This window comes from Drosophila eugracilis, unplaced genomic scaffold (genome assembly GCF_018153835.1).
Source record: "Drosophila eugracilis isolate 14026-0451.02 unplaced genomic scaffold, ASM1815383v1 contig_498, whole genome shotgun sequence".
NCBI lineage: Eukaryota > Metazoa > Arthropoda > Insecta > Diptera > Drosophilidae > Drosophila > Drosophila eugracilis.
Genome location: NW_024573369.1, coordinates 1,169,347 through 1,195,376, shown reverse-complemented (window position 1 = coordinate 1,195,376; position 26,030 = coordinate 1,169,347). Strand labels below are relative to the sequence as shown.

Below are 26,030 nucleotides of genomic sequence, written 5' to 3'. Positions count from 1 at the left end.
CAGGGTAGAGAAAGACGAGACAGAAGAATCCGAAGAATAGGCTGGCAGTTTGCTTCCCTTGCATGCCAAGAATTTGGAGACTTTAATTTACTCTATAAAATCGAGCTTTTGTATTTCATTTATGCCACTGCACATCTCTCTCCCTCTCTCTCTCTCGCTTTGCCTGTCTTTTCCCACTTTAGCAACGAAAAAAAGAAATAAGTTTCCATGAAATTTCCCACAATTTTCCCACTGCTGCTGCTGCTGCTGCTGCTGTGGAAAACGAGTTTCCATCAAAACGTTTGCCGGCAATGGCAGGAAAAAGAAACAGAAAAAAAAACTTTCAATGCTTGGGCTGTAAGCTAAGCTCAAAAAAAGAAAGAAAAACCCCTTTTCCCACTGCTGTTGCACTCCCCCATCAATCTACCCCACCCCCGTTTGGCTGCGCCCCTGCGCGCGTCGCTCCCCCCTTTTAGAAAATGCATTCGCATTCATGTGTGAAAACATTTCCACTTTTTCCCAGAGAAATGCAAGCAGGCAGCCGCGCACGGCCAGAAGAAGAGCTCTAGAAAACAAAAAGAAAATTGTAGGCGGTGGGCGGAGGGAAATTAGCATAATTGACTGGCATTCAATTGAGAGCGGAACTGCTCTCAGGTGAAATAGTAGTAAAATAAAAATGGAAATACCTTAAGAACAGACAGGAAATAACTTCAGGTTTGTTTTGTAATTTGAAGGTGTAAACAAAGTCTAGAAAATTCTATAAACCGGCAAACTCTAAGCTTGACAAAAGTAATAATCATTTATTATTTATAAATCTCTGATTTCATTGGCTTTTTTATTACTCATCTTGAAGACAAATTGCGGCTACAAATTTGGAAACTGCCAGTAGTTTTTCTTCTCCGCTAAACCTAAATTTAAAGATCTGTTTTGATGGCCTTTTTTGGGATCACAAAATGTCTCAAAAAACCACTGATAATACGCCCCACACTTTCGTTAGCCCTGATTTCTTAACCCCTTCTACACATTTTTATTGACTTGTGAGTCATAGTCTTCTGGCTGTTGTCTCTCCGCCAGAAGAAATGACTTGAATGAAGAATCTGAGAAGGTATAACGTTCCTGCTCGATGAATCATCATCATCTTCATTATTTTATTCCAAAAAAGGCAGGATCACTGCTTAACCGTTAGTCGGAAGAGTCTTCTGGAAGATTTCAAAAATATATATCAAGGTATATCTACTAAAATACTATTTTATCGAATTTTCACTGTAAGAATTATTCTTAAGCCCAGCAATCCCAAAGTTTTTGGTCATTCAAAACCCAGCTTTGAAGTAATCTTGAGCTTCCAAAAGGGTTAACCGCGCGTGTGGGTGGATTGGTTTGCATTTATTAGACCAAAGTCAAAACCAAGGCAGAACCACCACACCTTCCAGCCCCGCCACCCCTTCTGCTCGCAGCCATCTTAACCCCCAAATGCCCCTTGTAGTTGGTTGGTTTTTTGCTCTTTGCCACTTTGTCGTGTAATCCAACGCTTTGAACTTTAACGCTTCGCTGGGTTTCACGCATGCAGAATTCAAATGCTTACTTTATTTTTTTTTCGCCTTACTACATGTGAGTATATGTTGTTGTTGTTGTTGTTGCTGTTGTTGCCATGTGCCCCCTGCGATGTAAGAGTTTTGTTGTCGTCGTCCCAATTCTGTCAATCAACTGCAATCTTTTTTTATTCCAAGCTCTCGTATTTTTGTGGGTGCCAAAGCGTTTTGTTTGGATAATGTTAAACCACAAAAGGCCAAAGTCAAAGTATTAATGACAGCTAAGGCAACAGAAAATACAAATACAAATAACAACAACAACATCAGCAATAGCAACAACAACAACCATCATCCATCTAGACAGCCAACATCCAGTTGGCCAAAGGGAAAGGCCCAAAAAAACGCCAGAAAATGCATCAAATTGCAGTTGAGGTCAAGGGCTAAGCCCAAAGTGTTGACTTAACCAACTTATTTTTTTTATTAACCCTTGATATGTAGTAGATATATATATCTCATATATATATATATACACATGATTCATGCAGCTTACTGGCAAACGAAGAAAAACCAGTTGAGTGAAGGAAAAAAGACAGGGGGGAAAAATTGGGGACTTGACTTAATTCTGGAACTTGGGCAACACTTTTCTAAGAAAAAAGGTTTTCTCTGGGCTAAACCCAAAAACGAAAAACCTGTCGAATTAACTAAGAAATAAAACTAGTTCAAGCCGTTAGTCCACATATCACATTTCGTGTTATTTCTTGTTATTTCTTCTTGTATTGTCATTATTTTCCTCATATTGTGCTTCAGTTTCAATTCCGATTTTTATGTAACCTCTTAAGCGGCTTAAAGAAAACAGCAACAACAGTAACAACAGTCAAGCTTCGGCCTTCGTGGCCAGCTGCCTGGCTGTGCCGCGACAATTAAACACGAGAAATCATAATTTGTGGTGACTCCAAGTTGGATTTCCTAAGAAATTCCCATCTCTCGCTGTGCCCTGCATGCAAAATCAGTATTTCTTCTCTCTCTCTCTCTCTCTCTCTTATAATTCCTCATCTCCTGCTGCATATCCGCATATCGAAGAAGCGACAATCATAACAAAAAGCAAGAAAAACATGTCAGATAAATGAGCATAAACATGAGAGGTAAATAAATTGTACTCTCCAAGCTGGAACTTTGATTTTTGGTGGAGATTTATTGTTTTTGTTAAAGAAGAAGGAGTATGTTTTGGCCAAATGATGTTATAAGAAGTTGGTTTGGTTAAATTTAGATTGTTTCATAGTTTTTTATAAAGCTATTTAGGCATTTATTCAGATTTTTATCAAGAAATGCTATTTAACGGACAAGAACTTATACGGACAAGGTTAAAAAACGTTTTCTTATAAGCAACTTGCTTTTGTAAAACAGTTTAAAGCTACTTAACATAACCTTAGCCACTGATATCGATCAAAAAATATTATTTTATACATCCCAAAAATATATAATACAAATATTAGGAACGGACAAGCCTTACGGACAAGTTTATTCCTTAAAATCAGACCCATTTTCATAATAAGAACCTGTTTTAAGATCTTAGAAATTTGGTCTACACCATATTTATGATCATAAAAAAAACAAACAAGGCGATAAATAAAAACCATTTCTAGGGACTTGTAAACCTCGAAAAAGGTTGTCAATAAAACACAACACCCCCAGCAAGGGCACTAAATCGTTCTCTTTTCTCTGCTGCTGGCATGAGTTTAGACCTGACTTGAGGCCTTGATAGCCCAGATGACACGTACAGTACAGCACAGTACATCAGTAGACCGTATATACAATATGTTAAATGCGTGTTCCGTGCACTTCGTGCAATCTCCGCCAGCGACAGAAGTTTTTACGTGTCCAACGGACAACGGCGACAAAATGATTTCCAGCCTCAGGAACGAGCCAATGATTCTACTGCCAAGCTAAAGAGATATAAAGCTTCGATTCAATGCAATGCCCCCTTTCATACTTGATTTCCCTTTTTTTGTTTTTGTTTTTGTTTCTGTTTTTTTTTACTTGGGCGCCTTATATTATATTGGCAAGGTCAACAGATGTGTCTCTGGGCTGTACATATCGGCAAACAAATCGGCAATGTTGTCTCTTGGTGCTGTGATTCTTGGTGCTGCCAATAAATTCATTTTGTCTGGTGGCATGTGCCCCGAGATTAGCCCCACAGCTGCCACATGGAGTTGCAGTTGGCGTTGCAATTTAGTGGAGTGAATTCTGGTGGTAAGACTCAGGGAACTAGTTCCGAGAGGAGTTGAGGGTGTCGGTGATTGGAAAGGAACTAGTATGAGGCAAAAGTATAGGAATTTATAGGATGCTATAAGGACTATAAGGTTATGAACCAAGTTTATCTTAACTTCTAACTAAAAGTTAAGGATTTTCTATATTTTTATTATACATTTCCCTTACCCATATGGAATCCCTGTCTCCCAAACTAGTTCCCTTAGCCAGGCCAGCACTAGATTTCGGTTTTCTGCATTCACTACTGCAATCAACTACAGTCGACAGTCGCTGCTAAACAAGTCAACGTGTCTCGTGATCCGGCTCCAAAGAACTCGAGGAATGCGTCTTATCAATGGCCAGCCAATCACGGGCGATACAGAAAGGAAACTATATGAAAAGTGAAATAAAATAGCCACTGGCAGCTCAAGGATAACAGGCAGGCCAAAAGCCAACACAGATCAATTGGCCATGAGGGTGAGGGTATGGGTTGGGTATGGAAAACAGCTCAAAGAAAAATGAGAGAAAAAAAAGTAAGGAATCAGGCAGCTGGGCCATATCAGGCAATTGGCAATTGCTAAGCTAATTTATCATAATTAAAGCAGCTTAAAGAACATATATATATAGGCATATGTGAGAGCTGGAAAAATAGGTGAGCAAACGGAAGCCAAAAAAAGAGAGGGGGTGTAAAGGCATCAGGGGGTTAAACCAACTAAGCTAACGAGCCTGACACATTTTCAAGTGGATGTGGATGTCGATGGCCCTTGGCTTCGTCTATGGCCCTCTCTTTTCTGGCCCCATATCTGTAGATATGGCGGTCTCTCTCTCTGTTGACTGACTGACTGAATGAATGTGTCAGGCTGAAGTGGAAAATGGGAAATGGAAACGGAAATGGGAGTACTCGGAGAAGTGGAAGGATATACTCGTACGACTGCATGCTGTGCTAAAAATGGCCTGCAAACAGTGGGTGGCCAAAGTCTGCTACTGCTACTACAGAGAGCTATCAAAAGCTGAGTAAATAAAAATATATTTTTGTTTTTATGATCCCAAATTAACATTCAAATGGAAATCAGCTAGCCAAATATTAAGTCAGCCTACTAGTGATTCGTAAATTGATGTCCAAAATGGTTTGATGTTTTCAATGATGTCTATGTTTAGTTTTAATGTTGGAAAAGATAGCTTAATCAGTTTTATTATTACAGCAAGTTTAGGGTTTTAAGTAATTCAGGATTTATGTTAGTTAAAATTTGTAAAAAATATCCTGAAAAACTTCACATTTTTGATGGGTTTTCACAGGGAAATAATTTCAGAAACATATCTCAGCTTAGTCTGAAAACTCCTCATTAATTTTGCACCTCAGCTTACAGCAGAGCCTGCTGACTTTTGGCACTCACTGTACTCGTATGCCACCTACATTTCAGGTTCCTTTGTACGACTCTGCCTGTGAATATGCGAATATGTTTTTTGCTTTTCCGCAGAGCATGTGTCTGTAAGCTCCTCGTAATAATGTCAAGTGCTTAAAGCGAAGGCAGCAAATCTCTCCGCCCAGGCAGATCAACAGCATAAGAAATGTTAAAAAGCAAAAAAAAAAAAACAAAATGAAAACAAAAATTTGTATGAAATAAAAACAAAGGCGGAAAAAACAAAAGCAAGCCCAGGACCAGCACCAGATTATGAACCTGTCCCTGTTGACAGCCTCTCATCAGGGGGCTTTGACACTGGAGTTTTCCTTCTCTCCTCATCAAAAAAGATGAATTGGAAAAGGAAATGCAAAGTGCAAAGTGCAAAATGCAAAATGCAGAGCATGTGTTTTTTTTTTTTTTTAACTCAAACAAAGCTGCAAATTAATGAAGAAACACAAAGAAATTAATCCTTGACTACTCAAAACTCAACGAAAAAAATGAACGCAAAATTATTAAATGAATTAAATACACACACACACATACAACACACTCACTCACACTCAGGCACAGGCTGATGGCTTTAAGCTCTGACCAAATTTGTCCACAATTAAAAACAAAGCGCGCGCGACGCCCACGCGTTTTGCGAGCGTTTTTAGCCGCTTCGCCCGTCACAATCGCTTCGGTTTTTCAGTTTTTTGTTTAAGCTGACCAAAAATGGCCAAGTGATCGTCGAAAAAAAAAGCCGCCAACCGGGGGCTCTAAGACGCATTAACAATTGGCACATTTAACGGAAATTATTGATGTCAATTTGCAAATTGGAAAGTGCTTTGACGAAAAGCCAGCAATATCATAATCATCGCTAAAGCGAATCTCGCGAGTGGGCTTCGATCTGTGATTTATTCTGATAGCTGGCCAAACGGGAAATGAAATATAATTTGGACAAAGGCTGATCAAAATACGTATATATAGATATATAAAATAAAGAAATCAAAAGGCGATTTAGTTTTGTGATGGCCAAGAAATTTACAAAGCAAAGTAATAATCAGTTTTTGATTAATTTTAATACAAATTTCTTAAGCCAACTCCCTTGCATAACCCTTTTACTGCAAACTCCCTCAAAACTTAATCAGCAAACGGACTTATCCTTGTATTTTGACACTTACCTAGTCATCTGGCCTCGTCTGTTTGTTTTTCCCTTTACTGTGAACTGCCCTTGCCTTGGTTTGTTGACATTTTGTGGGTCAAAAACCTAATCAGAACCACCTCGTTGCCCCTACCCCGACTTGGTCGTCGTCATCGTCATCCTCCACTTCGTGTTTGTCTTGTGTTTTTATTTGCATAACAAGAGGCTTGTCTCCTCCGTCCTCCATACGGCTCCTTCTCCTGGGGACCACCCCGTCCTCTGGATGCACTGGCTGGCTGTTCTGAATGCCGCCGCCCTGCAGCTTAATAATATTATCGTGACGCATGGGCCCTCATCTCTTTAGTGCCATGTCCATGTTGTCCAATCTATCTATCTCTTTCGCTTGCTGGGCAGGCCGCCCGCAGGCTGTCTCTCTGTTTTCTGAGGCATTCTTCTTGCATTTCTCCTCTGTGGTCATTGCACTGCTTGCACACATTCTTCGCACTGCTTGCATTTCCTGACAAATTTAATTGTCACATTAGAAGGAATCCAGCAACACTGAGAGAAAGTTTTCAAGGTTTTTATCTTACCTAAAATTCAAACTAAAAATGTAAGTAAAAAAAGAAACTTGATAAATGGCGAAACTTTCCTTTAGTTTTTTTAGGGTTATTTAATAATATGTTTGATAATTTGCTTATTTTATTTCCCATTTCCACTTAGTACAGGCTGTGTTATTTATTTGTTTTTGATTTTTTGATGACACTTTTCGGCTGTGTGCACACACGAATGTCTCCTGTCTCGTTAGTCACCTTTCAAACAGTCAGTCAAAAAAGAAAACTATTAGTTGGCCTGACGTTAAATGTGGATGGGAATGGGAATGGGAATGGGGATGGGAATGGTTATGGGTATGTTGTTGGTTATATGGGATATGGTATGGGGATAGCGATGAGGATGAGGATGAGGATGACGATGACGATGATGACTCCACTCTGCACTTCACTCCTGGTTCATTGCACTCGTCCGCTCTCTTTCTCTGCAGTATGCCTGTACTGCTCTTTAGCTGCACTGTGCTAAAAGCATCCATCCAGCCCATCCAACAACAACAACAACAGCAACAACACTTAGCTGCACTTTGGGCCCAGACCATCAAAGGCACAAATACAACAAAAACAACAACAAAAAATGGGGAAAAATCTGAGAAAAGAAAAGAAAACATCGAAGATGCTGGGCTGAAGAAGGAAGGAGGAGGAAACTGAAATTCTTCAGCCCGTCGAGAAGTGCAAGTTGCAAAAATGTTATTGTAAAGAGTGCCATAAGGGGGCAGAGGGGGGCAGTAAGAGGATATCTGGGCACCTGGAAAGGTTGGGCACTATATATATAGCGAGAGAGAGATTCATTCCTTAAAACGCAGCCAAGTTATTTGAATAGCAAAAACTTGGCAACAAAATCAGTCATTAAACTAAACGGTTTTCCAAAAAAACTAAGTCCACGAAAATATTTAGAAAATCTTAAAAGCCGCCAATCATTAAGATTGAATAAGGCCAATTAAATGCACAAAAGAAAGCAATTAAATTATATTAAAAGCTGAATTCGAGGCACTTACTTTCTCATTAAATCGTTGCCCACTACTAATTGTAACGCCAAAAAAGCTGCAAATCCGCAACTGATAATTACCATATGGAATCATAATTGTTATTTAATTAAAAGCGAATGGGAAAGCAGCGCCCGGTAAACCTTCAATAGAAATAAAGCGTTATGAATCAAATATTTTGTCAGCCATATTTTCCATGAACACTTTGCCGCTTTTGGCCGACTGGCTAACCTTTTGTTGGCTGAGAACAGAGTTGGCTGAAAAACAGCAGCACCCGCCTAACAATTTGCACCTTGTTAACACAAAACAAATTCTTAAATTTGCAATTGCAATTTGCAAATTGGCTAATGAATGCGATTGCCAAGTGACATTGTTGTTCCGCATTGGCATTGGCATTAGCATTAGCATTAGCATTAGCATTAGAATGGGAATTGCAATTGGAATTGAAATCAAAATCGATTTGGAAAAGCCGAAATGTGGGGGAGTTTTGAAATTACAAGCGACTAGATCGAGATGGAGATCTCAATGTGATTTGCCAATCGCTGCCAGCTGCTGTTCTGCTGTTCTGCTGTTTGATGTTCTGTTTTTGTTTATTTGTTTGTTTGTTTGGACTTTTGGTTTACATAAAGTCCAGCTATTACCTACGATTAAACCAGAAAACTAAAACTAAAACCAAAGCCAAAACTGACCCGCTCAAGAGAGCTGCCTGGAATGCGTAAACACGAGCGCCGGGCGAAAGGCGCAAAACAATTAAAAAGCCATAAACAACCGAAAAGCCAAAAAGTCAAAAACAATGCGATCTGTGCAATCTGCTTCTGCCATCCATCCATATAGGAAAATTAAAGAGGGACGGGACGTTAAGGGGAACGCTTTTCTCGACAGACTCCTCTCTCTGTGTGTGGTTGTTTATTTAATTGAGTTGAGTAAACAAAAATCAAAAAGCCAAAAAACCAAGAAAACAAAAACGAAGCACAGGGGCCACTTAAAAATTATTTGCACATTTTTGCGGGTGATTTGTTTTACGAGCAGGGAGAGAGTTAAACGAAAAAGCCATCACACAGATCACTCATCGGGAAGGGAAATATATATTTTTTATATACAATAAGGAAAAGCAAAGAAAATCAAACAGAATTATGATAATAACAAGTTAATGGCTTTACCTTGGCCCAATTTTATTGCCTAATTAATCATTAGTACTTAGCCAGCCTGGTCTATAACCATAAAAGCCAAGCACTTAATATAAATCAAGCACTGTTTACAGCACCTTTCTGTGTATCCTCAATCGCCACCTTAAAGAATATCGAAAAATTGGGTTAACTTTCGCAACATTTTCGGTTGATTTCCACAATTTTCTTGGATTTTTGCTTATTGTTTTCCAATCTCTAGAGACGGCCGCCTGGCAAATGACTGGAAAAGGGCAAAGTAAATATTGCGCAGCCAAAGCCAAAGCCAGAGCTAGCCCCATCATCAAGTATTAACCCCTCTGTTTTCGGATGGATCCCCGCTGGCATTATCATCTTGACACGTGCACGCGCCGCGTTTTGTGCGCGTTTTTAAACGCCACCATATTTGGGTCTTTGTCTTAGGAGTCACTTTGTCGTCTCTCGTTTTTCTTTTTTTTGGCGGATCAAGAAATCAGCATTTAAGGGGTTAAGGGGCGGGCTCTATATGCCATGTTTGTATGGAGATCCGATCAATTGACGATCATTTAAGACGATCAAAAAATAAATAAAAAAAAAAAGCGAGAAAAAAATGTAGAAAAGCTGCCAAAGCTGACCAATTTTAGAATCTTCTGCGATTCCACTTCAAATCGAACAGAATTCACACTCGTTTTTTGGCATCTCTATAAAGCGTTTATTATTTATTTATTATGCTTGCTTTGAGAGCTTTCAAAGAGACAAAAATACAAAAAAAGAAAAAGGGCAGAGCTGCGTGGGTGTGTCCAGTTTAATTCTCTGCCACCGATCAACCATGAACCCAGGTCTATAGCCAGCCAATCTGCCCGTCTCCTCTCTATATGATCATCATCATCATCATCATCTACGTTGTGATCATCGTTTGTGACCTTTTAAAGTTCAGTTAACCAAGTGCTGGACACTTTTTACTACTACCCATAATTACTATAAACACTAGCGGTCATAAAAATAATTTAATTAAAAAACAAATAAAAGCGATTGTTCAGATTGTCATATATATATTGCATATATACTATATATATGTGATTGGGATTTAATTCAAAATAATTGCTTAATAAGCTCTATGAGATGGAGGTGGTTTATGTTTGGGTTGCTAATCAATATGAGTTGTTAATCGTTGGTAGATATTAACTAAGATTGGAATAGTTTGTCAGACATAGCTGTAAGAATTCCACACCCACGCCGATTTCCACCGATTTCGTACCCTTTAACTTTGACTTAAGCCGACGACGGCTTCGTCACCGCCAGCGTCCCAACTGTAAACAAAACAAAAGACGCAAAAATCCAAAACCAAAAAGTCGTGCCAAAAGCATTTCAACTGTCTTACGTAACGGACAGCCAGCCAGCCAGCAATGAGCAAAAAGAAGAAGATAAAACTAAAATACAAAACAGAAGAGCAGATAAAATTCCAAAGGAAAAGGAGGGGAGTAGAAGAGGGCAATAACTTTATTACGATCAGAAAAGACCTTGCCCAATTAGGCAATGTTTGTTGTTGTTGCTTTTTCTGCCAGCTGAGGAGTGCAAAAATTGTAATTTAATTAAAATTTATGGTAATGCAGATAGAGAGAGAGAGAGAGATGATCGAAGCATTGTGTACCCTGGAATGTATACCATTCTATAACCAAGTCCACTCTGGCAACTGGCTATAATATAATGTCTTTGAAAATAATCTATATTCCGATCTTATATGCAGGCCAAAACTACTCCAATCATAAATTGTAGAACATTATGCGTGCCCCCACATGATGATGACGATGATGATGATGATTGCATATTCTCTCATGCAACATTGTTGCATTTTGTTTATTCAAATTGCGTATGCAAATCGCCAGGCTAATTAAATCAAATGAAAACATGATTTCCATTTGGGATTGAGTTTGTGGCCAATGCGACTTCCTTCCATATGTTTATGTTTTCAGTGGCAGTTGCAGTTGCACTAGCAGTTGCATGTGTGTGGTGGCAAGAAGGCACTACTCGGCCAGCAGCGGGCTTTAAATATTTCAATTTGATGTCGGGACAACTTGTATTTTATGATCCCGCAACACTAGACATTTTGTTTGTTTGTTTGCTTAGTTGCAGTTGCACAGAAAGACTGCCCCAAATGCTAAACACGGCAGCCAGCTTTAGTCGTGGGTGCACAGGGAGAAAATCCTACTAAAGAAGGGTATTATTAGGTAAAGGTATTTCCTTATATATATCCTACTTATTAGGGTAGATAAGAACCACTGACTGTTTAACCCATTAACTTTCAACTTCCTGGACTTTTCTCTCTCTGTAAGACCAGACAACAAATGTCACTGGAGGAGCTGGTGAAAGCGGGAGGGCAAATAGACATAGAAAGACAGGAGCGCCCGAGTCCAAGTCAATGTTTGTTGTTGTTCCTGTTGTCGTCTGTCCGCTGTCAATGTCAAGGAACGAGACAGAAACAGTTACCAGAGACAGGGGAGAGAGGGGGGCAGCAGCTTTAAGGGGATATGGAGAACTTTGGCTGCCGGAACGCAGACACACAGAACTTGACAGCCAAAACGCCCGAAGGAGGGGGGGGGCGCAGGGACGGTGTCGCGATCTCCGCCAAAGGGGGCAATTAGAAAACCAGTCCGGCGGTGAAGGCGACGACGGCCAAGAGCTGCTCATTATTGATGGCCAGCCGAAGAAGAAGCCCCTTCGAGATCGGAGGAGCTCATTAGCTAAGTGACGGCGATGGACAACCAAGAGCCCATAAAAATCAGGAAATATTTGTGCGTGGGAATCTCTTCAGTACACTCTCCCAGATGCAATTTGAAGGCTTTCGATTGATAGATAATTAACTTTGAAATTATCGATAAATTCGATAGCTAACTTTGTAATTACTTAATTTTTGTACTTTGAAGTTGATATTTTCTTGAAGTTTATCTTCAGGTTTTCAATACTCATAAAGATTTTAGACAGCAAACTAATGATATCGATAAAACCGATAACTAAAGTGATAGAAAGAGCATCTAAATTGGGTTGTAATCGAAATGCCTGGCTCCCTTTTAACTATTCCCATTCCCAAACCCATTTAACTGATCGAGACTTGCGTGATCGCCTTCTTGGCAGGGCAGGAAGAGGTGGGTAGGTGGGTGGCGGGGCATCGGTAAGTCTCTAAAAGGGGCATGAGGAGCCACTGGAGAAGCAGCTGGTCAACTATTTGGTATGCCAGCTTTGTCACCAAAGATTCTTTCTTCTTGGCTCCTGTTCTTGGTCTTGGTCTTGCTCCGCCAGTTGCCTGATGTTGCTTTAAGTGTTGGCAATAGTGTTGCTGTTTTAGTTGTTTGGTTGTTTGCCCGCTGCCTGCTGCCGGTTGCCCGTTGCCGGAAGCGCAATTGCTTCATTATAGCACGTACTTTGTCAAAAGGCGTCGCGTTGAGTCACTTTATGTTCGATTTGTGCACTACAAGAAAATATTTAAATAGATTAGAGATATAAATAGAGAATAATGATTGAGTCTAGACTTGGAAGTTTGATTTCTATATTTTAGGATTATATTCTTTTCTAATACAACGCCACCTGTTGGTTAAATAGGTTTACTTAATGTCATTTTAGTTTAGCTTTAAGTACTAAGCAGCTTTCTTCTGGCTAAAAATCATGATTAAAAATTCTAGAAAATGTCCAAAATCAGGAACTATCTTTATAAAATAGTTTCCTTCATTCCAGACTAATATCCAGTTATAGATCTATAATATTTTTTTTAGTGCTAAGATTCTTGACCAGCGTTCGTTTTCTCCACTCCACAACTCGGCCCAAATCCACTTAACTTATGAATGAAAAATGATCGGAGCTGGGGGTCTGCTGGCCGCACGCACTGTGTGGGCTGCGGTGGTCGTCGTAACAGAAACCATTGGCTAATCCCCCCCACCTAATTTGCCATTCCACATTACTATATATATCTATCTATCTCTGTCTATCTATTTGCAGGGGCAAATTCGCCGCCGTTCGCCGCGCCATCCACAAGAACACGGGCTCGCACTTTGCGGCAAAGTTCCTGAAGCGGAGGCGTCGGGCGCAGAGCAGTGACAAGGAGATCAAGCACGAGATCGCGGTGCTGATGCTCTGCGAGGGCGAAGACAACATCGTCAACCTCAATGCCGTCCACGAGACGCGCTCGGACACAGCACTCCTGCTGGAGCTGTAAGTATATCCAAAGATATATCCCAAAAAAAGGTATTAATATGTACTTATCCGGGTTACAGGGCCACTGGTGGTGAGCTGCAGACTATCCTTGACAACGAGGAGTGCCTGACGGAGGCGCAGGGCCGCCACTGCATGCGCGAGGTGCTCAAGGCGCTGAAGTTCCTGCACGACCGCTCCATTGCCCATTTGGACCTCAAGCCGCAGAACATCCTGCTCGCCGGCGAGCGCATAGAAGGTGAGTATTTCTTATTAATAATATATTTATATATTATTATAAAATTATATATTTACAGATGGATTGAAGCTGTGCGACTTTGGGATCTCGCGAGTGGTGTGCGAGGGCATCAATGTGCGGGAAATGGCTGGAACACCCGACTACGTGGCTCCCGAGGTGCTGCAGTACGAGCCGCTGTCCCTGCTGACGGACATCTGGTCAGTGGGCGTGCTCACCTATGTTCTGCTATCCGGATTCTCGCCCTTCGGCGGCGACACCAAACAGGAGACCTTCCTCAACATCTCGCAGTGCGCCCTCACCTTCCCGGACAATCTCTTCGGCGGCGTTTCACCGGTGGCCATCGACTTTATCCGTCGCGCATTGCGAATTAAGCCAAAGTGAGTGTTTGGTTATTCTAGGGGGTGAAGGGGTTAGGTTAGAGCACTGAAAAGATTACTTTTTTCGTGGATTAATAACTTCTTAATGATTCCCAATGAAACTTACACAATTTGCTGATTAAGAACAAGGGAATTTAAACCTTTTCCGTTGTTTTTTTCTGGCTTGTTGTCAGAGGATTTCCTGTACGTGTCTTTTGATTTATTATTTATTTTTTATTTAACAAAACAAAATAAAATGAAATTAAGTTGAACCCATTCGTATATCAAAGTCAAACAAAGACTAATAACATATATCTTCTCCTAAAGCGATCGCATGAGTGCCGCCGGCTGCTTGGAACACATCTGGTTAAAGGACGACTGCTCCCTGGACAGGCAGATCTATCTGCAGCCCCAGAGCGATGCCGAAGAGGAAGAGGAGGAGGAGGAGGATGATGACGAGGTGGAGGATGAGGAGGAGACCGCTGAGGAGGAAGAACAGACCGTGCAGGAGCCAGCGACAGAGCCAAACCAACAGCAGCAACAGCAACATCAGCAGCAGCAGCAGCAGCAGCAACAACAACAACCTGTCCAGCAGCCACAGCAACAGCAACAGCCGCCCCATCAGCTAGCCAAATCCTCCGGCAGCCACAGCAAACCGACGCACAACGGCCACCATAGGGCGAACAGCAGCGGCAGCATCTCCAAGATACCCATTGCCACCAGCAAGCTGCTGAGCAGTCCCAGCTCAGAGACCACCACGGCCATCCACACACTAACCAGCAATAGCAATGCCAATGGCCACGTTCACAAGCCAACCCAGATTGTGACGCCGACGCGACGAGCCTCAGATTCGGACAAGGAGAACACATATACGGCCACGTTTGTGAAGAAGCCAGTCGCTGCTATCCTACTGGGCAGTTCCAATGGCATCGAAGATGCCACAGTTGTAGCCACACTCAACCTGTTTCCCGATGCACCCACTACGCCCAAAGTGATCCGCAAGACGCCGACGGGTGAGTCGAATGGTTCGGCCACTTCTGTTAAGGCTCTGGTCAAGAAATTCCAACTGGAGGACTCAAGCGGTTCGGCAATCTCCAGACGCAGTGGCGGAACTGTGACCAGCGGCAGTGGCCTGCATTCGCCAACGACAGCATCAGTCAGGATGAACAGCATTCGTCGGGCCTCCGAGCCGCTGACCACGGTCTACAAGAAGCAGACCCAACAGAATGGATGCAGCAGCACTTCGAGTTCGAGTCCGAGTCCCGGCAGCAGTCCCACCACAACCGGCAGCACCGCCACCCTGCTGATCCATAGCCAGCGTTTGGCCAGCAGCACAGCGCCCGCCAGTCACTGTGCCGCTCCAGCAACAGCCACAGCCACCTCCTCCGCCAGCAGCAGCAACAACAACAACAGCAGCAGCAGCACCACCAGCAGCAGCAGCTCAGGGAAGACACCGAGTGCCGCCCACCATCTGCACCATCATCACATGCACCACCATCACCATCATCACCACCATCATGTGGTGATTGCGGCAAAGAATGCCGCCGCCGTTGCCGCCACCAACAACTTGAGCCTGGATCAGGGTATCATCTGTTAGCTAAGGGCCAGCCGGGCCAGCCGCAATGCCAAAAGTTTCTTTCATCGCTTCCTGTGCTGTATGTAACCACCAGATGCCATGGCTACTACCACGACCACTACCACCACGCCCCCTCCCCCGACCACCGCCCATTGGCAGAAGGCGACGAGGAGTGGCTGCGAATCACCTAGCTGCAGGATCACTAGGTGGCAAAGTGGCGATTTAAGGAGCTATGGCAATGGAAATGGATCGGCAGCGGTGGATAGCCGATGGAAATGGAAAGGACTAGGAAACGGTAATGGTAACGGTAACGGGAACGGGAACATGAACTGGAATTGGAATTGGTGCTGCAGCGGTAGATGGAAGTGGTTATGGAAATGGAAGTTGAAGTGGAATTGGAAGTGGAGAGGGGATCATGCGCCACACTGGCAAGACGACGAGGATGCATTGATTTTGATTTGAGCTTAGTTTAGTTAACGTTTTACGACGGCCTTAGCATCTATGTGCAGGAGTTCACAGCAGAATCACGGTTGCCACATGAAGACTCCTTAGCTTAGACGAAGGACATTTGATGAGCATTATTATTTTCGTACCAAACTTCACATTTTTATAAGTTCAAATAATGTTTTAATTGATGTAGTAAAAATAAACTACATAATCCGGACTTGTTCGGTGGCAACCGTGACTGGGTGACCCGCAACATCCCCCGCCCCGCCCCCGCCCCCACACACACACACACACACACAAACACACACACACTAGAAAAAACGAAAAACAACTTAGCTAAAGTCACGAGAATGCAAAATGTTCGGGGAAAAAGTGAAGCAAAACGAAAGAGATGAAAGATATAGTTTAGGGATCGAACGGAGGAGCAGTGTAGAGTAAGCTGATTTCAACGGAATTTTTGGTAGACATATCATCCATGTTTGTTATGCGTTTAGAAGGAAACACAAAAAAAAAATGTAAGGAGTAAAAAATTAAAGTTAGAAGCTGGAAGAAGAGTACGAAAGAAGAAAGTTCATTGTTTCAACGAATATATATAAATGTCAATTTCTAGCCAACAAGGCAAGCAAGTAAGCCCTCTTTTTGGCCTAGCATAAATTATACAACTATATATACATTATCTATATACATATGCATACACATATAGACTATATACAGAGCATATATATGTACCAAAAAAAAAAAAAAAAAAGAAAAGAAAAGAAGGAAAAGAAAAACAAACAAACAATTATAATAGGGATAAACGGCAGTTGAAAGCCCGCCATTGGTTATGTAGAGCGTTTGTTAATCGGCCAATCAGTGCATCCATCAATCAGATGATGATAATCAATCATATAGCATACAGTGTTATTCGCGTAGAGGGAATGAGAATTTAGAGAATGTTACAAGCCAAGCAAAATTGTTAATCGTGTGTGTATCGGTGTGTGTTCAATCGTTCAATCGTTCAAATCGTTGCATAAATGTTGCCTAGAATACATTACATTACTTAGAAGAAGAAGCCAACATGGATCATATAAGAAAGAGTACATCTAGAGGGAGAGAACTAACTGCTTAACTCACCCGTAGGCCCCCCCATTTACCATTCAATCCGATCCTAATCCTGATTCCGATCCAGATCCCAGCTTCCCCAGTTCTCCTCGTTTTAAGTCGGTTTTTGTATATATTTCCAGAAAGCAGAATGCAGAGTGTAGAATGCAAAGTGCAGAATGCTGAATGCAGAATGCAAAATGCAAAATGCAGCCAGCAGAGCATATATAATTAAATGTAATTCTTTTTTTTTCGATAATCATATCTTAACGCTTGATATACGAGTTGTATTTATTAGGCAAAACGTTTGTGTGGTCGGCGATCGATGGAGGGTCAGTTAATTGTTAAAGAAAATTGCTTAATTTATCGTAATCGATTACCCTTTTCTTTTATATTTAATACTTGCGTGTACTTCTCTTAATTACTATGATTATTTTTTTTTTTTAATACACCTAAACCACTTATTTGTGTTTACTGTATATGTACATTAGTAGTTAAAAAGAAAAAGGCGAAGGCTTTTTTCAGAGCCAGCAACCAACCAACATATAAAATAAAATCTGCGCCAGATGGAGCGAGAAGTGTGTTTTAATTTTTAGTAATTTCAATTGATTTTTTTGTGTTTAGAGAATCTATTTCTATGAGAAGACAAACAAAGATGCAAATTCTATTATATATTATATTATATAGTAATTATTTTATAGATAACTAATTTAAAATATATTCAATAAAAACCACAAAAAAATATTAATATGTCGATTTATTTACTTGTGCCTCTGTTAACGTAAATTCAGAAGTATGCAACAGAAATGAAGGCTGCGGCTTGTTAAATTTGTGGTAACTTTTTAAGATTGTGGAATACTTTTGGGCATCTAAGTAAAATATTAAATGAAATTGACATTTTTGTCGGGTGCTTGGTTTTCATATTGCATAGCCTTTAAAATCTGTAACATACTTTCAGGCATTTGATTAATAACCATTTGGGTATATTTATTTAAATTGTGTTAGTTCTTTTAAGCCGAACCATACTTTTGGGCAGTCAATTGATGACCTCCAATAAGTTTGTACTTTTGTATTGCATCTTTTAGGCGTTGCGTTGTTTTCGTTTTTCGAATATCCACCTACTATGATTTCTGTTCGCCTGGTATTTCATTTCGAGAAACCTACAGATTTTGGCCGCATCTCAACTCGGGAAAAGGCAATTTGGTTGGTTTCCGATTTTTTTTACCAGGCGAACAGAAATCGTAGCAAGGTGCTTCTTTTATTTTCAGCTGCCACCTGTCCACCTTCTGACGATTATGATCTCCTGGTATTTTTTCACAAAATCGTCCAAATTGGTCCCTGAAAAGTCATTTTTCATCGTAAAATTGGCAATTTTGGGAGTTCAGATACCAGGCGAACAGAAACCGCAGCAAGCAGCTTCTGTTTTCTACGAGATTAAATATTTTCAAGATGGCTGCCACTGGCAGCCATCATTTTTTTTAGAAACAACCGTTGCTTTGCTACCAAAACAACAAAATAGAGATGTGCAACCACGTTGTTTACCATATCGTATCACGAGTTTGGCACGACAATCACGAAATAATAATAAAGTCCCATGTAATTGATTCGATCGTGCCGAAAACCACTACTCACATGGCCATCTCTAAGTGAAGCTCATAGATATATCGATTTCCACCTACTACTCGATTCTGTTCGCCTGGTATTTTAAAGGCATCAGCTAGCCAAAATGCGTTGAAATTTTGATCAGAAAATAATTTTTTCTCAGTCAAATTGATAATTTTGGGAGTTCAGATACCAGGCGAACAGAAACCGCAGCAAGCAGCTACTGTTTTCTGGGAGCCTGTGTTTTTTTCAAGATGGCTGCCATTTTAAGATGGTTGCCACTGCAGACCAAAACATAAACAAGAGATGAGCAACCACGTTGATTTCTGTGTCGTCTCACGACTTTAGCACGAAGGGCACGAAAAAGCAATTAAATCCTATGTATTTCATTCGATAGTGTCGAATACCACTGCTCACATGGCCATCCCTAAGTGTCACTCATGTCTGGATGGAAACAGTTAGTTTGCAGGCCAAAACATAAACAAGAGATGAGCAACCACGTTGTTTTCGGTGTCGTCTCACGAGTTTAACACGAAAATCACGAAATAATATAAAGGTCCCATGTAATTTCTTCGATCGTGTCGAAAAACAGTGCTCACGTGGCCATCCCTAATTGGAGCTCATAAATTTCAAGATGGCTGCCTTTTCAAGATGGTTGCCATTGCAGACCAAAACATAAACAAGAGATGAGCAACCACGTTGTTTTCAGTGTCGTCTCACGAGTTTAGCACGATATTCACGAAACAATATTAAGGGCCCATGTAATTTCTTCGATCGTGTCGAAACACAGTGCTCACGTGGCCATCCCTAATTGGAGCTCATAAATTTAGCGATTTCCACCTACTACTCGATTCTGTTCGCCTGGTATTTTAAAGGCATCAGCCAAAATGCGTTGAAATTTTGATCAGAAAAATACATTTTTTAATTTTGGGAGTTAAGATACCAGGCGAACAGAAACCGCAGCAGGCAGCTGATTTCCTGATTTCCTGATTTCTCGGTTTCCTGATTTTTTAGCCCTTAAAACAGAGCTCGCACCAAAAAATCAGAACAATAATGATAAAAGTAAGTATAGGGGCTTTAAGTTTCGGTAGTTAGCTTCATAAAACAGTCATTGCTTTAGCCGTACATCTTGTTTTAACAAAGTTAGAGCTAAGGAACTGCAACAAGCCGGGCTTTCTGCAGTCAAAAGGCGTATACTTGATTTTGGGCGCAAAAAAATCAGTTTCTTAGCCATAGCGAAGCCAAAAATGCTCCAAATGACGAATGTAATACCTCGTAGGGCTCGTAACTTGATTGCCATGATTCCCAATTGGTTTGCATTCAATTCTGGGAAACTTCATTTTTGGCACATTTTTAAAAATTTTGATGATGGTACCCCTTATCAAAAATGCGAAATTTGGGCCAAAATTGATTTTCCCAAAATCGAAAAACGGGTGATAGGGGTGGTTAGTATTGGTCGTTAGCAGCACGAAACAGTCGTTCTTTTGGCTGTGCGTCTTGTTTTGACCGAGCTAGAGCTAAAAAACCGAAAATAATATTGCAAATTTCTGTTAAAAATCGGTTTTCTGGTTTTCTAGCCCTTAAAACAGAGCTCGCAGAAAAATATCAGAACAATAATGATAAAAGCAAGTATAGGGGTGTCAAGTTTTGGTTCTTAGCTGCATAAAACAGTCACTGTTTTAGCCGTGCGTCTTGTTTTGACAAAGTTACAGCTTAGAAACGGCAACAAAACCGGGCTATCTGCTGCCGAAAGACGTATACGTGATTTTAAGCACAAAAAAATCAGTCTTTTGGCCGTAGTGAAGCCAAAAATGCTCCAAATGAGGAATGTAATACCTCGTAGGGCTCGTAACTTGATTGCCATGATTCCCAATTGGTTTGCATTCAAATCTGGGAAACTTCATTTTTGGCACATTTTTAAAAATTTTGATGATGGTACCCCTTATCAAAAATGCGAAATTTGGGCCAAAATTGATTTTCCCAAAATCGAAAAAAGAGTGATATGGGTTGTTAGTATTGGTCGATAGCAGCACGAAACAGTCGTTCTTTTGGCTGTGCGTCTTGTTTTGACCGAGCTAGAGCTAAAAAGCCGAAAATAATGTTGCAAATTTCTGTTAAAAATCGGTTTCCTGATTTTTCAGCCCTTAAAACAGAGCTCGCACTAAAAAATCAGAACAATTACGCAAAAAGTAAGTATAGGGGTGTTAAGTTTCAAAAGTTAGCTACATAAAACTGCCATTGCTTTAGCCATGCGGCTTGTTTTGTCAAAGTTAGAGCTAAGTGACGGCAAAAAAGCCGGGCTCTCTGCTGTCAACCGACGTATACGTGATTTTGGGCGCAAAAAAATCAGTTCTTTGGCCATAGCACAGCCAAAAATGGTCCAAATGAGGAATGTAATACCTCGTAGTGCTCGTTACTTGATTGCCATGATTCCCAATTGGTTTGCATTCAAATCTAGGAAACTTTATTTTTGGCCCATTTTTGAAAATTTTGATGATGGTACCCCTTATCAAAAATGCGAAATTTTATGAAAATATGAATTATCCAAAATTAACCACACAGTCATATGGATCGAAAGGTGAGATTGTTAGCTACTCAAAACAGTCGGCCTTTTAGTCGTGCGTCTTTTTTTGACAACGTTGGAGCTAAGAAAGTGCAGCAATACCAGGCTTTCTGCTGTCAACAGACGTATACGTAACTTTGGGCGCAAAAAAATCAGTTTCTTAGCCCTAGCGAAGCCAAAAATGAGGAATGTAATACCTCGTAGGGCTCGTAACTTGAATGCAGATCTGTCAAGAATTATAAAACAAGCTCATCGAGATATTACATTACATATTTGGACAATTATTGGCTTAATTATAAAGACAACACTTAAGTATTTCAGCAAAAAATCAAGTTGATTTTTAGAAAAAAAAACATATAGACACACATCTTTATTCGAATACATGACACTCTGTTTGGTATAAAAGAAAGTGAGGCAAAAAAAATCTTGTATATATCGGTATAAAGTATAAGTAAGTGTAACTAGCGCCAAAGAACGTTTCACAGTACAACAAAGATTCCGCCGCTTGGCAACCACTTTCTGTACACATCTATCCCTGGACTCTCGACTTCTCCGTATGGCCGATGGTTAGATGTGGGAAGATCAAATGCTTCGAGATTACAGATTCCGCTTGAACACTCGCTGAGAGGGCTGAGGGAGATTGCCGAGTGGGCGGTGGGTTTTGGTTGGTTGGTTAGTGCTTAAATGCCGCGATAGGATCGGTGGGCCAAGAAGGCGCTGATGAAGTACAGCACGGCATTGACCAGGCCCAAAACTCCGGCAACCATATAGGCATCGTGCTTAATGTCGCGCAATCTGATCAGCAGGAAGGTGGAGGAGGCAAGGATCAGGATGGCGGCCACGCTGTGATAAATCAGCTCCTAATAAAATAATATTGAGCATTATAATGATGCCGGTGGCTAGGACTATAAAAAACTATGAAAACCTAACAATCAGTATATGTTATGACTCATAAAAAGTAGTTGTAAGCAGTGAGTCATATTAATGGCTTCAAAAGTAAAGTTTGAATATCATAAAATATATCCCTTTATGAAAATCTCTCTAACATTTAATCTTAATATGAATTAAAAGGATGCGCAATAACAATACTTACATAGATCGTCTTGGCAATAATGCCTCCCGTACTCAGGGATGTGAGACAGGCGAGGAGTAAACAGAACGTCCCTATCATAAATGTGACGCCCATAAGATAATGGAACAGATCCTGCTGACCATAATAATTTCTGTGGTAATCCTGATAGTTGTAAGCCAAAATTCCCACAATGGCGGCACCAATGATCTGAACAAAAACAAACTCTATAACTCTGTTTAAGAAACTATATTGGGACATTAACTTACCAGCTCAAAGAGCTTGAGAATTCCGGGGAAGGTCTTCAGATAGCCCGTGTTGAGGACAATGTAGGAGGTGTTGGTGGTGCTGGTGGTGGTGCGGGTAATGGTCACTGAGTGCGACATCTTGGCTTTGTTTCGGTGGTTCTTTTCGGGTTGCTAAAGGTGGGCTAAAATAGCAAACAATTATGGTTAAAAATAATGATAAAGTAATAGAAGATTTCCTTCGTTATTTTGAAACCTACAAATTTAAGGCTATCAAAACACAAAAACTTTAGAAGCTTGCTAATTGTGCTAATAAAAATAAAGAAGTAAACTTTTATTACATGTTTATATTTATATGCGTCATGAAATTTCTAAAAATTTGTTTACTTTTTGCTGATTCATATGTTTTTGTTTCATAAGAAAATATGATAAGTAAATATGAGTTTCCGAAAGATCTCCCCAAAAATCGTAATTCATATGGCGGGTCTTTTTTGTGTTCTTTTTGGCCAGCTGTTACAAATCGAACGCCCTTGTGCCACGCCCATCGATCTGCACAGTATCCATACAATGTTTGTGTATTTTTGGCCATCTATTTGTTGGTGTTTTTGTTTTGGATTTTTGGTTTTTGTCTAATTTTAAAACAATTTTCAATGCCGGCCTCGCGAGCGAACGCAACTGGGCAGAGGCGAAAAAGCGCCAAAAGCGTTATTGAACCAGTGGGAGAATCGGAAAAGTCTATGTATTTACTTGACCGACGACCGATCCTCCCTCCCTGCCTCCTGCCTTTCAAACAAGTTCCCCCCAATCCCCCGATTTTGGGGATCGGCAGCGAACAAAATAGACGAATCTCGCTCACCCGTCTATATGTTCGCCTAGGAATGGAGATGGTCATCCAAATATATATATATAAATATATATATATATATATATATACATATACACCGAAACGTCATGAACTTTATGGTCTGCTGCCTGCTGTTCGTTGGAAAAACTGAGAAAACCCGAGCCCGAAATTGGGGCACACACTTAAAGTGTACAGATGCCGTTGTGGGTGGGTTTAATGGAGAATATTTGCGAATTCCATACCAGCTTCATTTCGCTGATGGACTTGATTGATTCGAGGAATAGCAGATCTCAAACTCGGCAGGGGGTGTTGTTGATAAAGACATTATTCTGTCCAAGAAAACGATGGCCAATGTGTTTACCTATTAAGCCCGAAACAAAGTAGACAAACAAATGAAACCAGTTTTCACACTGTGATAAAATGTAAGCTTAAGAACCTTTTTTTAAACAGAAGTGTGAGTTTAGGATTCGGCATTTACCGGTTCAAATTAAAAGTATCACACATATCCCAAGTATTCATTTAAATTGAGTAAAAGCTGGAACGCATATTGCTTTAGAAACAAAAACAAAAATTTCAAAACTAAAACGTGCTCTACAAGTTTTACAAGGAACTTGGAATGGGGTTGAGTTATAGGATTCAGAGTTCAGACCTTCCTCAAAATCGACGACGCATTAGTCAGGTCGGAACGATGACGCCATCGGTGACGCAATAGCTTACAGACAATGTTGATGATGATGCTCATCAAAATTCAACATAGATCCAGGGAGGGTTAAGGGGTGTGGCCCCGAAATTTCAAAGCGTAACCCAAAATCAAAAACAAAACACAAAACAAAAACGAGAAATAACAAGAACCATGTGCGACATTTTAAAAAAAAAAAAAAAAAAAAAAACGTATTTTGTATGATGATTAGGCGGCGGATTTCCGCTGAAGAATAGAATGATATCATGTCTCCACTATACATATATGCTAACCCACTTGGGCAACAGGTTGTGGCTGTTTTTGGGGGCCCTTAGACGCACTTGTTACTTCAACAAGATGAAAAAGACCGCTTTTAATCATGTCTAAAAGACAACCAATCAATTTATGTTGAATACGAAAAAAAAAAAACAGCTTGCTGATAAGAATTTTTCCTTACTGCATTCGCCAGCAAACACATTCGTTTCGCGATTTCGAACTCTGGAAATGATATCATCGCCGTCAATAATAATGCAGTTTAATGGCCAAACAGTGAAAATACTTGTAGGAAACAAATATAACAACATTTTTATGGCACGGCATGAAAGTACCAAAAATTCGAATTCCACACGATTTTCGAGAGGAAAAACAAATAAGACTTATAGTCCCCAGTGTGTATACCTTTATATGTATATCTTTCGGTATGGATCTTACTCTTACTTTTCTCAAAATTCGGCGTAGGACTTTGGGCCAACTGGTTATTTTCTCTCAATTTTCGACTGTTGCGTCTTTTCGCGCGCACGTTGCAAACGAAACTGAAACCGAAACTGAAAAATAAAAGCGTTTGACTCGCTGCTGCTGCTGTTGCTGCCGCTTCAGTTTCTGCGTCGCAGTCGACATTCAGCTGAGACGAAAACAAAACAAGAGGTAGCAGAAGGCTTCCAGACAGATTAACTGCGAATCGACCTAGGGAATGCCCTAGAAAAGCTTCTTATTCTCGAGATAATCACCAAGAATCTATAATCTGTAGGGGCTTTCACTTTCGAAAAGTGGTTAAAGGTAAAATACATTCATAAATGTATATATTTCTTATGGTTTCAGATATATAAAGTAGAGATAAGATTTGTTTATGTTTTCGTAGATTAGATTTAAAAGCAAAAAGTTCTAAAAAACATTTCAGTTAATTAACATTTAAGTTTTTGAAACAACACTTACTGAGCTTTGCTTTTAAAACTGTTATAGAATAAACTCTACAGTACTCACCTTGATCCTGTCAATACCTCCCTGACCTATATTCATCCAGGGTATCCGCAAGGCAATTCAGCCAACGCCAACAAGTTGTGCTCACCGAAAGGCGGCGGCCGCATTGACTTGACTGGCTATCGCGAGTATAAATGACGCCTGACGTCATGATGTCATCGTGTGAGCGGCGAGCAGAGCAGCGGCAACCTTAATATTTGTAATCCTCAAGTGCAACTAGCCACTGCCACGCCCCCATTGACACTGTTCATTAACCGCCCTCCGATTGGCAATTAAAAAGAAAAGGAATTAAACTTCGCAGTCGGTCGTTGGATAATGGTTGTGGACTTATCCAAAGCTCATCAAACTTTTCTTCTGAGTCAGCGCTAGCTGAGTAGAGAGCGAACAGAGTGGGTGAAGGCGAAAGAGAGTGCACTGGAAGAAATAATTGTAGGGTTAGTGGGTATATAAATAGACTTATAGTGTAAATACTTGGGTCTAAGTCTAATATCTTATATTTTATATAACGGAGTATTTATCCTAAACTCTCTGCCATTAGTTTGGCTGTTATTTCAATTTAGAACGTTGTTCTTGCCGTGTAGTAGTAAAACATTCAGAGAGGACTATGAGTAATGCAGTGCTAGTGGAGATGACGCCGGTCAGCCCCGCCCCAGTGGGTGGCAGTTATCAGCCAAACAGCTTTTATCAATAACAAACCAACTAGCCAGAATGAATGAAAAAAAAAAATAGTACTCATCAAACTGGTAGCGTAATCCATAAGCAATGCGGATCGCCTTCGGAGGAGAACCTTAAGGCATGCAAATACTCACCATGAGTAATGGGCAATTTATAGAGATATAGCCTAGGCAACAGAA

General features: G+C 40.6%; 2 protein-coding genes across 4 annotated transcripts in view; one reads left to right on the top strand and one right to left on the bottom strand.

Moving 5' to 3' along the window:
- The window catches only part of LOC108116982 (death-associated protein kinase related), a 57,119-nt gene extending 41,605 nt beyond the window's left edge, over window positions 1–15,514 (top strand). For both annotated transcript variants that reach the window (XM_017229156.2, XM_017229148.2), the window contains 4 exons: window positions 13,005–13,217; window positions 13,280–13,455; window positions 13,514–13,832; window positions 14,139–15,514. In XM_017229156.2, coding sequence (XP_017084645.1) covers window positions 13,005–13,217; window positions 13,280–13,455; window positions 13,514–13,832; window positions 14,139–15,408 — 1,978 coding nt within the window. In that variant the 3' untranslated portion in view covers window positions 15,409–15,514. The remainder of the gene's footprint in view (window positions 1–13,004; window positions 13,218–13,279; window positions 13,456–13,513; window positions 13,833–14,138) is intronic.
- A 5,905-nt stretch (window positions 15,515–21,419) lies between these two features.
- On the bottom strand, window positions 21,420–24,748 carry LOC108117294. Of its 2 annotated transcripts, none has more exons than XM_017229653.1 (4): window positions 24,637–24,748; window positions 22,421–22,581; window positions 22,176–22,361; window positions 21,420–21,942 (listed from the first exon to the last, which is right to left on the bottom strand). In XM_017229653.1, the coding sequence occupies exons 2-4, from the start codon at window positions 22,535–22,537 to the stop codon at window positions 21,763–21,765; spliced, it is 483 nt and encodes a 160-aa protein (XP_017085142.1). In that variant the 5' UTR covers window positions 22,538–22,581; window positions 24,637–24,748; the 3' UTR covers window positions 21,420–21,762. The 2 variants fall into 2 exon arrangements, with proteins under 2 accessions (XP_017085142.1, XP_041675192.1); XM_041819258.1 differs by having other exon boundaries at window positions 24,631–24,726.
- Between the last annotated feature and the right edge of the window lie 1,282 nt (window positions 24,749–26,030).